Source organism: Gobius niger (genome assembly GCF_951799975.1).
Source record: "Gobius niger genome assembly, chromosome: 7".
Lineage (NCBI taxonomy): Eukaryota > Metazoa > Chordata > Actinopteri > Gobiiformes > Gobiidae > Gobius > Gobius niger.
This window is the reverse complement of record NC_136858.1, coordinates 30,919,630-30,934,821: the sequence shown is the minus strand read 5'-3', so window position 1 is coordinate 30,934,821 and position 15,192 is coordinate 30,919,630. Positions and strand designations below refer to the sequence as shown.

The window sequence follows — 15,192 nt, the reverse complement described above, 5'->3', positions numbered from 1 at the left end:
GACCTATAATTTCAGACCCTCAATCTGATCTTTGTTCCTGCTCTTGTGGCTTTTGGACTAGTAAAATAATGTCTGCTTAATGTCTGCTTAGGGTTTGGATGTGCTGTAGTCCCGGTTTAATCTGAAGACAGTACTAATAAGCATAAAGTAGTCAGAGAGTTATGCAGTCATCATAAATAGATAAGCTGTTTGTAAGTGCCACTTTAGACCTGATGCAACCCTCACTTTGGTGCTTGTTCTGCCAATAACATTACCAGCCACAACACACTAGCTATGGTTGCAAAGGGATGGAAATGATGAATAAATTTACGGAAATGTTCTGGAAACCTTCAGTGGGAACATGGGCAGCACAGTGTTTCCACCAGGTGTTGTGGTTTGCCTCACAGTTTCCTCCATTGCATCCACACTCTCCTGAAAAGAGATGGAGGCTTTACTGATGACAGGTGCATGAGGCATAAAAATCACTGCTGGTTGAGCCAATGTGAAAGAATGACCTAAATTTGCAGTTTTTGTTCTAGTATACGGCTTAACTCTGTAATGCTTTGCACCATTGCATAAACAAAATTGTGATTGGTGTGTATTACTATTACGCAAACAGATTCTATTCATATACTACTATTCCCAGGTCGGGCGAGTTTGCGTGGAGAACTGTCCAGAGTTCGATGGCTTCAGTGTCTCTTATCGTCTGGAATTACCCGATAGAAACTTGTCCTCGAGTGCTCAGTCCTGCCTCAGTGCGATCAGTGTGGCCCAGTCCCCGGACGACCAGTGGGGGGTGCTGTTTGTGAACGACACGGAGCCGCTGGGACGTCCCGAGTGCCAGGAGCTCATATACACTGTGGTGGCCCAAGAAGAGCACACTCTGATGGAGGCCAGCGCTCAGATACAGATCGTACTGGGGGGAGATGGTGAGATGTTTACGTGTGACTTTCCTCCCAAAGAGCTTGAATAAAACAAATGTGGCGGCCATCTTGTGATCGTCTGTCTATCCAAATTCTAATTGAAAGCAATGTAAAAAGAGGGACATACATTTAATTGAATAAAAGAACAAAGATACAGTTGTAACTTTGCAGTCCTAATCAAACATCTGTTTTTGTCAGGACAAATCTCACAGAAATATTTACATGATGACAATTTTTTGCTGTAGATAGTGATAAAAAAATATATATATATTTAAGCACATTTTTTGCAGGAAATACTCTGAAACTCTGTGTTTCAGTATCTGGTGTGAAACAATGGAACTTCTGTAAAATACTGTTCAAATATTTATTATATACAGAAATATAATATAACAAATACTTGTAGTAATTTGTATGAAGAGGAATCTGGTCTATAGAGTTCGGAAATGTGATGTAATATCGATAAACATCATGGGATTAGCTGTTCACATTAAAACACTTGGACACCACAGTGAGTTAGATGTATTACCAGCAGTAACTCAGCAGCTAACTTAGTTTTTTCTCCACTTTTTATACTGTTTTCAGCTCATGTTAGTCAATGGAAAATGTATGCTTAGTCAATGGAAAATGTAACAGCTGCAAACATGGCGGATCTCCATGGTAACTGTGGATTTTCCCAAACACTATAGTTGGCAATTCCTTCATATTTGGGCATCTGAGAGGCAATTTAATTTGTATTATTTATTTATTTTCAAATAAGAAAGGTTTAGTAGTTTATATTGTATTTCTTCATCCTGCTGCTGTTCTTCTTGTCATGGAATGTATTATTGCTACTGCTGTGTTTGATGGATTGTTGTGGATTAGAAAATGAGGAGAAAGAGAAATATCAAAAGGAAAAGGATTTGACTTGAAAGCCTCTCCTAATTCCCTGTTTCATTGGTCCCTGTGAATCTTGCTTTTTTATTTTTTTGTAGCTGAAATCAGCAAAGGGAGAGACTTTAGAAATGATATAAATATTTGATGTTACTTGCAGGCCCAGAAGGTCAATTAAATGAGCAAGACTTTTAGACCTACAGACTATCACTTTAACCTCTATAACCTTTATTAACCTCTTTCTCCCCGCCTTAACCGAGCACATTTTCTCCAGTTCGACCTTACCCGAATCTAAAAAGTTTCTTGACTGGAGCTTATGCATAGGCCAGTGTAACGTCTCATTTGAATTCTAAGAAGAAAAAAAAACTGATCATAACTTTTTTGTTGTCGCTGCATTTATGTCACATTACTGAAGAATTTTTGTCTCCTTTTTTCTGTGTTTTTGTCAGTTCTTGTTGCTTTTTCATTGCCCTTTTTGTCACTTTTTTGCTGAACTGGAGAAAATGCGCTCAGTTCAAGTGGGGGTTAAGAGGTTAACATAATGTGTTTTACACCAATTTGTAAAAGTGCTGACTTTTTTTGAGCAAAATTTACAATTATTTTTCTCCAAATAATTCCTACATCCAAGTTCAACCATGATAGTGTGGTTGAACATGGGCATTAGATAAGCACACATGTATAAAAGTCAAATCAACACAGTCATATAATAGAAAATCATAATAATAACTCAAGTTTCCAATTAGTTAGAATGGACAATGACAATATGGCCGCCAGAGCTGACATCATTGAGTTGTATCACAGTTTGAGAACCACTGGTCTACTTTTTTCCATAGTAGTTGTAAGTGTATTTTGTCCGGTGTTGCCCACAGCCTCCAAAGCTCGCCAGGAGAGCCCGGAGTTCTCGTCTTGTGCGGGAAACAAACGCCGCGGAGAGTGTGAATCTATGAGAGGGCTGGGTGCCACGAGCGGGAGGTGCCAGTGGAGACAGGGCACAGAGAGAGGTAACGTTTAAATCACGAAGCTTATGTTTTGAGTGCATTAGGATTTATTGTTGTAGGTCTCATCTCTATCGCTGTCTCTCTCTTGTAGGTATATCTGAAACCTACTCCACCTGTTCCCCCGACCTGCGAACCTGCCCCGATACTTTCTGTGACGCCGTTGAGAGCAAAGACCCCTCCATCTGTCCCCAAGACTGCACAAGTGAGGAGCCTGTTTTGCAAAGCAACGAGCACAATGTGAATATTGTATGAAAGTCCGACGTCTTTGTGTGCATGTACAGAGGGTCCGGTGGTCGGAGGATATGAGCGTGGGATTCGGGACGGCATCCAGGCGGGACACGGGACCTGCTACTGCCTCACACAGAGGTGCTTCTGTGAGAAAGAAGACGATGAGGGTCAGTGTCAAAGTATACAGTTTAGGCATCACCATTTCTATGAATGTGAACGATGAAACAATGAGATGTTCCAATTTCCAAAAGATATTATGGCAAGTATCACAGCTTTAAATGGTTTTCTAAGCAGCCAAGAGTCCTCCATTTCTAGTTTGAGCGATTTATGCCCTTTTTTTCCTCACAAAAGTCTTCAAGAACTGAGAGATTTCTGGGCAATCTTGCTCATACTGCTCTTTGGAGGTCTATCCACAAATCTTTAGGTCAGGACTGTGAGGGCAATGACAAAACATTACCCATTTGCAGAAGCCGTCTGCTTATTAACTCCAGCTTTTTCATAGACGGTGTTGTTTTCCTTCACAATTTGTTGGAAATTAGTTTAATCCATTCCAGGGTTTATACAAGCAGCAGCAAGTCAAATGGAGTGATTTTTAATGCTCAAGTACTATATTTTAATGCTACAAATGCAGAAAAATATCAGTGCCTACTACATTTCATAAGATTTGTTAATTTTTTATCAAATTTTTATCAAACAGAGGAAAGATAATTGGACAAAACGTGAAATTTATGAGCCAAAAATATGGTTTCAGCGCAAACTCCAGCTTAATATGTTTAGACCATTGTATTGGCTCATTTTGATGAACTTATACAGTAAAAATTGTTGATCGATGTCATAATTTTCCAATAAATTAAGATTTAATGCCGTTTTGAATCCAATTTAATGCTTTTTAATGACATTTAAGGCTTTAATATTGGAACAATTCATTGAATGCTTACCCCTCGGAAACCCAATTCTTCGTTCTACCCGTGAAATATTCCCTGTACCACTGGCTGCAATTACAACCAAGGATGATCGATCCACTTCCATGGTTAACAGTTGGTCAGAAGTGCTTTTCATTAAATTCGGTGCATCTTCTTCCCCAAACGGACCTTTGCTCACTCCAGGCAAAAAGTTCCCAGATGTTATGTTTTTGTCTAAAATATGGAGCTGTAATGCACTTTGTAAGCCATTCAAAGAGTAGATCTAGCTTAGAATGTATTGATTAAGTGATTGACTCTTACAGTTGTGGTTATTCTCCCTCTTTGTCCAGTGGCGATTTGTGACGACATGTGTAAGACGGTCATTGCCACGGCGCTGCTGCTCTCCTTCATCGTGTCCATCCTGCTCTCCTCGTACTTCATCCACCGCTACCACAAAAACTCTCCCAAGCCGCCCATCGCCTCTGCAGAGATGACCTTCAGGAGACCGGCCCAGGCCTATCCCATCAGCTTCAACGCCAACAACGTGCGCAGAGGGTCCCAGGAGTCCATCGAGACAGACACCTTCAAAATACCCGTGAGTTAAAAAAGAGGGTCTAGTTTGTTTTTCAGTACAGTAAAACTAACTTGTGCCTTTATGGCGTTTCCAGGAGGATCCGAAGTGGGAGTTTCCTCGTAAAAACCTGGTCCTGGGGAAGACTCTGGGAGAGGGAGAGTTTGGGAAGGTCGTCAAGGCAACGGCGTTCAGGCTGAAAGGAAAGGCCGGGTACACGACAGTGGCTGTGAAAATGCTCAAAGGTGAGGCCAAATACACTGAGAGGCCACATAACTACCTAAAGTAAGCTAAATAACTAATATAACTAAGTAAATCTCACCCATTTATTACTGCAAAGTTGTGTGTTTAACTGACAATTTGGGATTGAATGTCATATGTTGTGTGACCAAGCAAACACCAAATTTCTGCCATCATTGTGCTTGTGCATGGTAGACAATATAGTTTTTTCTCTTTCTATTCAGATTCAGATTCAGAAGACCTTATTTCTCCCCGAGGGGCAATTCATTTGCATCTTCCCAGCCAAACATTTGTTCATCTCATAAATACAGTACAAAGAAGAATAGGCCTAACGCATACAAATAAATAAAATAAGTCGGCAAGAAAACAAAGACGACATGCGGAAAGATAATTGGACAAAACGGGAAATTTATGAGCCAAAATTATGGAAAATATTTTTATTATAGTTCTAAATTGAACCTTCTACAGAATCCACCATTTTGTCGGTGTGTAGCTAACACTGTCCATAGATTAGCGTTAGCCAAAAACAACATAAAAAGTTGAGAAAAGAGCAGTGGAACAACTCTGTTAGCTCATGGGTCGATATTGGAAAATACGTCATTATAGTAAACGCTACATTGAGTATTTCACATTCTCAAGACTCCACTGGTTTAACCTTAAACAGATTGAGAGTTTGATGCGGTTTTGGCAACTAGGGCGGCAACTAACAATTATTCTGGTAATCGATTAATCTACAGATTAGTTTTCCGATTAATCGCTTGGCTCTGAAAGGTGTATGACAATGATACTTTTCAAACTATTTACCACATAAAGTTTAAGTGATGCCGCTTGAGGACATGTTAATGAAGTTAACTTAGAGTGAATGTTTAGGAGGCTCTTTGTGCTCTTTCTGCTTTCTGATTGGATGAGACACTGACAAATATTTATGAAATGTTTACATACCCTAACTAGGGTAGTTTAAGTAGTTTTTCATCAAAATACTAAATACTAAAATAGCCTAGTTGTCAACTATTTCAATAATCGATAAGTTGTTGCAGCCCTAATGACAACACAATCCCAATTTCTTTACCTGCCTGTACTGAATGATCTCCTAATAGATTATTTGTCTTCCCTGATGGCGTAGGCATATTTTAACATGACCATTTTCACTTATTGATTGGCCCTGACTCAGTTGAGTGTGTGATGATTTTGCGCCGTGGTCCTACTCTCACAATATCAATGCGAGATCTTGGAGAAAGCCATTGTAACACTGGATGGAAAGAAAGTTATGGCATTGTTTATGCTTTTGATTGTTTGCTCTGTTAAATCTTTGTTGTGTTTTGGCCATCCAGTGTATAATAACAATAACAGGCAAATCTATGGAGTTATGTGAAACATGAGCTGTAAATCTCCATAAGTTATGTATATATGTTGATCGGTTTAATCACGCGTGTCTTCTGTCTGATAGAAAACGCCTCCCACAGTGAGTTACGGGACCTGCTGTCGGAGTTCACTTTACTGAAGCAGGTCAATCATCCACACGTCATCAAAATGTTCGGCGCCTGCAGCCAAGACGGTAAGCCATGTTCTCCACTGGTGATATAAGAAGCAGAGATGGACGCAGCATATGTGATGAAGATTTTACATACATGATTATTATTATTACACATTACAGGTCCATTGCATCTGATTGTGGAATACGCCAAATACGGATCGCTGCGTAACTTCCTCAGAGAGAGTCGGAAAGTTGGCCCGAGCTATATGGGACGGGACGCCAATCGAAATTCCAGTTATTTAGAAAACCCCGACGACAGAGCTTTAACAATGGGGGACCTGATATCCTTCGCCTGGCAAATATCCAGAGGCATGCAGTACCTGGCAGAAATGAAGGTAATCAAAAGAAGACAGGGGAGTTTTTCTCCAACAGAGGTTAAAGCAGTACTTAGTAACTTGTTTACCTTAATAAATACTTTTCGTAGTCCCTCTGGGGGTAATACAAGTGTTATTGGGATGATTGGGGGGTCATTCATCTGCCCCTGGTGTCTCTGGCCAGAAAAGGAGATGAATAGGAGCCACCAATACACACTAATGAAATCACGATGAAGAAGCTAACAGGCTAACAGGCAAAGCTAACTGCGGGCTAGCACCACTTAAACAGTATTTACAGCCAGGTTTGAGTGAAAAAAATGATCTCCATTGTGTAATTGGATGTACAATATCCCTCTCTCCCTTTGTCTTTTCTGTCAGCGTAGTATTTACTCTCACGGACAATTAATAAGTAAAATAGCGCAACATGCTACAACACCTGCAGTGGCGCTTATGGCCTCTAGGGGCATGAGTTACTTAGTACTGCTTTAAGGGCTTTCGGTAATACTATAACAAAACTGTTAAAGAATCAGATGTCCCTTAAAGGAACAGGCCACCGTTTTTCCATACTGAGATAAGTCACCTTAGCTTAGATGAGTTGATGCGCACCTGTCCAGTCTTTACGTGCACGCTCAGTCACGCAACCAGAGCACAGACGATGTTAGCAAAAGCCTCTCCTCCTCTCCTCTATGGGGCCAAACGGGAGTGAAGTTAGAAATGACCAAACTCTTCCACGTTTGTACACAGTTCAACATTGACACATTTAGAAGCGTTATAACAATTATAGACAAGACTTTTTTTTTTCTAATTTGGCCAAAAACATTAGCACTGCATATCAACATCGGCCAATCAAAATCCCCAATAATCGGCATTAGCCTTAGAAAAGCCCCCATTGGTTGACAATATTAGATATATTTGTAGATAGTTCTATGATTTAAACCTTTACTATATGATAATAAATGCTTTACTATAGGTTATTTGAAAGATATCGGTATCGGACCACAAAAATCCATATTGTTTGAGCCTTAGTGTCTACACAACAGGGGGCAGCAGAGAGAGGGAAGTGGATTAAGGTTTTATTAATGGTTTTGTATAGCCCAATATCACAACAGAAGTTGCCTCACAGGGCTGCACCAAACATTAAGGCAATAAAACAGAGCAATAAAGAGCAATAGGCTGTGAGAAAGCTGGTCGAATGGACCCTGTGTGTCTTTTGCTTGTATATAGACAATATTTAGAATTTTTAAAGGTCAGATACCACTACTGAGGTTCCCAATTATGCATTATATGTCCACTTTAAGATTCAACTTCTCTGCAGCAAAACCATACAAAATACAAAAATTGCGAAAGGACTCCCTAAGATATGAGGAAGTGCTGTTTAATGGTAATTCCTGAGACGGACTGGTTGTAGCCGGGACAATGACACCCGGAAGGTGACTCATCCTTTACCATTGCACAACTGCTATTTACTGAATTAATATTGCAAGAGAAGGGTCTTTTCAAGGTGAGCTGTAGAAGCATACGTTTATCATATCAAGGTTCGAGAACAGGTCAAGCCTCCATATAAACCTGAGTGTACATTTTTTACATGAGTAAACAGAGGGTACGATGAATAATGGGTGCATTTGCCTGTATAGTGTACAACATAGTATATATTTATTAAGAGTATTTTAGTAGTGCCATTACAGCAGGCCTGAAGAACACTCACTATGCCCGTATTTTGTCTTGTAGCTGGTTCACAGGGACCTCGCGGCTCGAAACGTCCTCGTGGCTGAAGGTCGAAAGATGAAGATTTCAGACTTCGGTTTGTCCAGAGACGTTTACGAGGAGGACTCGTACGTCAAGAGGAGCAAGGTAAAAAAAAAGTTGTATATATTGGTATTGGAATTAGTAAAGATTCCAGAACAAGCTGTCGAGGGTGGACCAAAGTTTTAGAGGAGTGCAAGTGCAAGGAGTGTCTGTAGATCTGGCCTTTGTATCAAATCTTTTCATTGAAATATTGAAAAATCTACACATTTTTGATCTGATAATAAAACTGCTGGTATTCCTATATCTGATTTATCATTTTAATAAGAAAAATGGTGTAATCTTACCTTTTATTTGTGGCAAAATCTATTATCTTGCTATATTTATTCAGCCATGTCACACAATCTTGATGTTGGTTATGTACTTTTTGCCTGCTCCCATTTAATCACTATGAGGCGTACAGAAGATGCGTTGTCCATTTAAAATTGGCAAATGAATTAGTCTAACAACACCAACACAGTCCAATGTGTGTGTAATATGTGTGTGTGTGTGTGTGTGTTTTCAGGGCCGCATTCCCGTCAAATGGATGGCCATAGAGTCACTATTCGATCACATTTACACAACACAAAGTGACGTGTGAGTACAGAGCATTTACAGACTTGCATATTTACAGACTTATGTATGTACAGACTGGATGTTGTTACATTCATGCTTTGCTTACCCTCCCCAGGTGGTCATTTGGCGTGCTGCTCTGGGAGATTGTTACATTAGGAGGAAACCCGTACCCAGGCATCGCTCCTGAACGCCTCTTTAACCTCCTGAAGACCGGATACAGGATGGAGAGACCGGAGAACTGCTCAGAGGAGATGTAAGCACGAAACAGCATGAGTGGATGATTATACGTTACATTTTGGTCACTGATTAGGAGACTGAACACGTCGCTTAAAAAGTTGCATTGTGCACCTTTAAATAAGAATGAGTTTGAGAGTCTCTTAGCTACACGATCTGGGGAAAGCAGCCTCTAGACTTGAGCTCTTGCAGGGTGTTCCCAGTTTACAGTGGCCTGTATTAGGGCGGGGTACCGTTAAACGATACCAGTATGGTACCAAAAATAAATATTATATCTTTAGAGGCCAAGTTTTGATGCCTGTTGGTTTCAGGGACAACATTAAAGCAGTACTAAGTTACTTGTTTGCCTCAATAAATCCTTTTCGTAGTCCCTCTGGGGGTAGTACAAGACTGTTAATGGGATTATTGGGGGGTCTTTCATCTCCCCCTGGTGCCTCTAGTCAGAAAACCACACGTGCAACTTCGCTGCCTACGGGTTGGGGGTGCTATACACACTAATGGAATCACGATGAAGAAGCTAACAGGCTAACAGGCAAAACTAAATGCAGGCTAGCGCCACTTTAGCAGTATTTACAGCCAAGTTTGAGTGAAAACAAATCTCCATTGGATGTACAATATCCCTCTCTCCCTTTGTCTTTTCTATCAGTGTAGTATTTCCTCTCACAGACAATTCATGAGTAAAAAAACGCAACATGCTACAACACCTGTAGTGGCGCTTATGGCCTCTAGAGGCATGAATTACTTAGTACTGCTTTAAAGGAAGTTACTTGGTTGTTTGAGCTCAAAGAAATGATAACAAAAAAAATGTTTTAGAAATAAGTAAACAGCCTTTTATGGAGGCAGCAGTAACCGGTTTAGAGCCAGGTTTATTGAGAGAATAGCATACACACGGTCACAGGCAGTCAGCGGGGCATTGTAATACATTCATCATCTCCCATGTCCTTATATTCTGACAAAGTTCACATCTCTTGTACAAAGAACAAGCAACACATGATGTCTTGATTTAAGGCGCCACTCGTGAGATGTTCTGTCCTTGGCACATAGTCTAATCTAATCGTCATTTTATGCCAGTATCAGTTCCTGATGCATGACCTAGTTCTCTTAAGCTTACAAGAAAACATAGTTACAATAAAACATGAGTAAAACAAAACATTCGGCGACTTGTCATATTGCCTGATCAGTTTGTATATCTCGCGTTTAGCGCTACTACCACTTGTTCACGGAAACAATGGCCCCCAGAGAGGATTAACATGTTCTTAATATTTTTTCCAGGTACAACCTCATGCTCCGCTGCTGGAAACAGGAGGCAGACAAAAGGCCGACCTTCTCAGACATCAGCAAAGAACTGGAAAAGATGATGGTGAAAAGTCGGGTATGAAAAGCAACGGCACATTAATATCACTTATTCATAGAGGTTAGGAGCCTCCACGCATTACACGGAAACAGATTGGCAGCACTTCACTTAAGAGTTAGAGGACAGAGATTTATGTTATTCCACTAATTCCAGTTTCCGCTCACCCATGGTCGAGAAGCGAGGACCAAGATCTAGACCAGAAGCTTCCATAGTTACCAAATAACATTTAGCACATTGGGCTCATGCGCTGTAGTAACACTAAAACTTCACATGTAAAAAACACACAGACAGATGCTGCGCTGGCCTCTCTGTTTGATCCTTCTTTCTGTGTAGGCTGCATGTGCCATAATTATTGTTTGGGGGACCCTGACTGAGGCTGGGTCTAATCACAGACCATACCAGAGCTTCTGCTAAAAATAACACCTATAAGTACAGGGGAACGTATCCAAAGCACACGAGAGGGGATCCTCACTTATCACACATGCAGACAGGTCCCTAAGGATGAATGTTTCCTATTTGCATGTAGAAAAATGATGAACACACACTATACTAAGAACATCATAGCTCAGAATCAATCATATTTTTTCTGCATGATCAATGAAGCATTTATTAGCTTTAGCTGCATTTGCATTTAGTGAATAATTGGCTTTCAATGCTGTGAGGTTAAGGCCCAGATGTCACAGAGAAGTTTCCCCAAGAACAAAGATAATGCAATTCTTATTTTACATTTTTTGTGCTGTTTATCATTGCTCCGAGGGCAGAGGAAATGAGTGGAATTTCCATAACTGTTTCCATGCAACCAAAATACACTGACAAAAAAAAAGGGCACATGCTTTTGATTTTTTTATTTGACCGCCTTTTGCTTCCCCTGCAATGTCAAAAGATCCAGTGTTGTTCATTTCTCACCAAGATCTTGTATTGATGATGGGAGAGTGTGACCACTGCGCAAAGCCGTGTCCAGCACATCCCAAAGAGTCTCAATGGGGTTAAGATCTGGACTCTGTGGCGGCAAATGTGTGTCTTCTTCTTCCTCTTCTTCCCCCTCTTCCCCTTCTTCCTCTTCCTCCTCTTTCTCCTTCTTCTTCTTTTTCCTCTTCTTCCTCCTCCTTCTCCTCCTCCTCCTTCTTCTACTTCTTCTTCCTCTTCCTTCTCCTCCTTCTTCTTTTTCTTCTTCTTCCTCCTCCTTCTCCTCCTCCTCCTTCTTCTACTTCTTCTTCCTCTTCCTTCTCCTCCTTCTTCTACTTCTTCTTCCTCCTTCTTCTTTTTCTTCTTCTTCCTCCTTCTTCTTCCTCCTCCTCCTCTTTCTTCCTCCTCCTCCTTCCACTTCCCCCTCCTCCTCCTTCCACTTTCCCCTCCTCCCACTTCCCCCTCCTCCCTCCTCAACCCCTTCTTCTTCTTCTTCCTCCTTCTTCTTCTTCCTCCTTCTTCTTTTTCTTCTGCTTCCTCCTTCTTCTTTTTCTTCTTCCTCCTCCTTCTTTTTCTTCTTCCTCCTCCTTCTTCTTTTTCTTCCTCCTCCTCCTTCTTCTTTTTCCTCCTCCTTCCACTTCCCCCTCCTCCTCCTTCCACTTCCCCCTCCTCCCTCCTCAACCCCGTCTTCTTCTTCTTCTTGTTTTTTTTTTTCTTCTTCTTCTTCTTCTTCTTCTCCTTCTTCTCCTTCTTCTTCTTCTTCTTCTTCTTCTTCTTTTGGGGTCAGGCAGTGTAGTATCAGAAATAAGTCCCTCTTCCTGTTGCTAATGTTCTAGATGAAAATAGCCAGTGAAGTGGCCATTTCTCTTGCCAAAATTGCCTCTTCATTAATGTAAAATCATGATTAATACTTATCACGGGCATTATCCAATCAAACTAAGTAATAATTAGACATAAAAAAATCTATCAACAGGGGCTGACTTGCAGAAATGCATCATTGAAAAGTAGTTTAAAAGTAGTCAAAGGGATTTCAAGGCATTAGTGGAAAGGAGGTGATATTGCTGCATGATCCCTAATCATAGAGCAGGAATGAATGGAGGTGTGTTCCCTCCATGGGCTCGCTTTGTATTAGCCGATAGCGTTAGCCTCTAGGGTTACCATTACATTTTGTCCGATACCGGTACTTTAATGATACTTGGTTTGCAATAAAACAGAACTGTAAATAACTGTTTTGTTTTTTTCTCTCATAAAAGACAATGTATTTTAAAGGGATATTTCAGGATTTTTGACATAGGGCCTCATTTCCTAGTTATCCAGAGTGTTGCTGGTACCTGGAGATATTTTTTTTTGTAATTCATGCAGTTCTTATATTTGAAGAGTTGCGTGGCGCTAGGCTAATGCAAGGCTAGCGCATTTCTACGATATCAGCTAGCCTGCATTAAAAACAGCCTGACACACTCCACAGTACACCTGAGGCAAATCATTTATAATGCCAGACTAACCATATAAATGTCTGTGTCGATAGAATAATTTTAACCATTTTGCATTTAAAATACATTATATTTGAGCAGCATCTGCTTCGTGTGTGTATAAGCTACGCAGCGGCGGAGTGATCTGCTAGAAAATAGTCCCTCATTCATGTGATGCAAGGTCAGTTATATTCAAAAAAATATTCTATCAACACAGACATTTATATCGTTAGTCTGGCGTTATAAGTGATTTGCCTCAGGTGCACTGTGGAGTGTGTCAGACTGTTTTTAATGCAGGCTAGCTTATACCATAGAAATGCGCTAGCCTTGCATTAGCCTAGCGCCACGAAACTCTTCAAACATAAGAACTGCATGAATTACAAAAAAAGATATCTCCAGGTACCAGCAACACTCTGGATAACTAGGAAATGAGGCCCTATGTCAAAAATCCTGAAATATCCCTTTAACTTTTCCCCTCCACCTGAACCAAGCACTTTTTCTCCAGTTTGGCTTTATCCAAATCTAAAAGTTTTGTGGCAAAATGGTGGCAAAAACAAGAAGAAAACGCAACAAAAAAAAGCATTAAAAAGTGACAAAAAAAGTCCCAAAAGAAGAAGGAATAAAAGTGCAACAAAAAAAGGTGGCTAAAAGTGACCATTCAAAGTCACACAAGGCTACAAAAGTGTGACAAAAAAGTGATGAAAACGCAATACAAAAGCCACAAAAAAGCTACAAAAGAGCAACAAAAAATTGGAATAAAAAAGAACGTGAAAAGAAGATCTGTTATTGACAGTATTTGAGCTGAAACAAACAAGTTACTTCCTTTAATTCTTCTTTAATTCCCAAGAAGCATCAAACCTTGGTCTCTAAAGATAAATATTGTTTTTCCGTGCCTGCTTCCGACACTTTTAATTTTTCAATACCAGTAGAATCTAAACTTTTTATTTTTTTTCCGATACTGTACTACAGCGGTATCCAGCCCTAATAGCCTCGCCTCTCACCTGCTGCTGTGTGTTGTGTTTAGACCTCTCTAATCTCTTTATCCTCTGGTTCAGGATTACTTGGACCTGGCGGCCTCCACTCCGGCGGACGGGCTGCTGTACGACGACGCTCTCTCCGAAGAAGACACTCCTCTTGTGGACTGTAATAACGCCCCTGTCCCTCGCTCCCTCCCCTCCACATGGATTGAAAACAAGCTCTATGGTAGAATCTCCCACGCATTTACTCGATTTTAGACGCAGGGCACACACTGTTTTTTTGGCAAGTTGTGATTGGCTTCTGTAGTAATTGTGTGACTGTGGTCTAGGCATGCCTTTTGCTGAGTACCGCTGACATATCTCCCATTTCATCGTAAATGAGAGGCTCAGTGAAAGAAAAGAAAAAAAAAAAAAAGATCTTGTGTTTTTGTTTATTTGGACCTGCTTCTAATGTACATGTACGCCGACCAAAGTACCGCATCTGTAAATATCAAGTATACCTTTAATTTTGATTTGAAGCGGATACATGGATACATAACTCATGCTTTCACCTGCATTTGGTTTTGCCCATAGTCTCATCCCACTGTCTCCATTTTGGATATTTTTTTGTTGCTCTGGAGAAACGCTGTGTAACATTTGAAACAGGTCCGTGTCGAAACAATCACTCACTGTGGTCTGAAGTCTAAATGGTCTTACATTTCTTGTGTATATTAGCTCTGAAGTAGAAAAACTCAGAAAAAAAACAGTAAGGCTTTTGAGCATGACTCTTGTATGATATAACACTGTAGTCATGTGGGGCTTGTGTGAGTTAAGAAATTGTAAGGGAATGTTGTTTCAAAGTTCCTCAGTAGTAAAATAAATACATTCTCACTACATATACATTTCCTCTTTGATCTAATGCTTAATGTTGAATTAGAGGAGAACTTGCAGTGTCATTTGAACCAACCTCTTCTAAAAGTGATCAATGCTACTCGCTTTTATTTAATGTATGAATAAAATCCTGTTTAGCCAAGTGCAGTGTAACCAGATTTACAACATGCTTGAGTATAATAGGTCCATACTCACACACTACAAAACATATTTTTCTTTAGTATAAAGAGAGGCCACAAAACTCCTACAAACTGGAGCCACATAATTTTGTTAACACTTTATTTTACAGTACCCTTAATACATTGTACCAAACTAAATGTAGTACAATGTAATGTGCTCTGTAACAATGTGTTATAACTTGTACCTATGGGTTATGTACACAATGGAGTGATATGTGTTAGTAGATTGTAGGTACATAATGTAATAAGACATACTTCTAACTGTACCCTTAAGCCCTAACAGTTA

The 15,192-nt window shown here is 40.2% G+C and overlaps 1 protein-coding gene across 1 annotated transcript in view; it reads left to right on the top strand.

Moving 5' to 3' along the window:
- ret (ret proto-oncogene receptor tyrosine kinase) overlaps positions 1–15,192 on the top strand; it is a 62,914-nt gene that overhangs the window by 45,847 nt on the left and 1,875 nt on the right. The window contains exons 7-19 of the mRNA XM_079560576.1: positions 626–908; positions 2,642–2,773; positions 2,862–2,972; positions 3,052–3,165; positions 4,251–4,495; positions 4,569–4,716; positions 6,159–6,266; positions 6,366–6,580; positions 8,288–8,410; positions 8,868–8,938; positions 9,033–9,170; positions 10,424–10,523; positions 13,936–14,083. Coding sequence (XP_079416702.1) covers positions 626–908; positions 2,642–2,773; positions 2,862–2,972; positions 3,052–3,165; positions 4,251–4,495; positions 4,569–4,716; positions 6,159–6,266; positions 6,366–6,580; positions 8,288–8,410; positions 8,868–8,938; positions 9,033–9,170; positions 10,424–10,523; positions 13,936–14,083 — 1,936 coding nt within the window. The remainder of the gene's footprint in view (positions 1–625; positions 909–2,641; positions 2,774–2,861; positions 2,973–3,051; positions 3,166–4,250; positions 4,496–4,568; positions 4,717–6,158; positions 6,267–6,365; positions 6,581–8,287; positions 8,411–8,867; positions 8,939–9,032; positions 9,171–10,423; positions 10,524–13,935; positions 14,084–15,192) is intronic.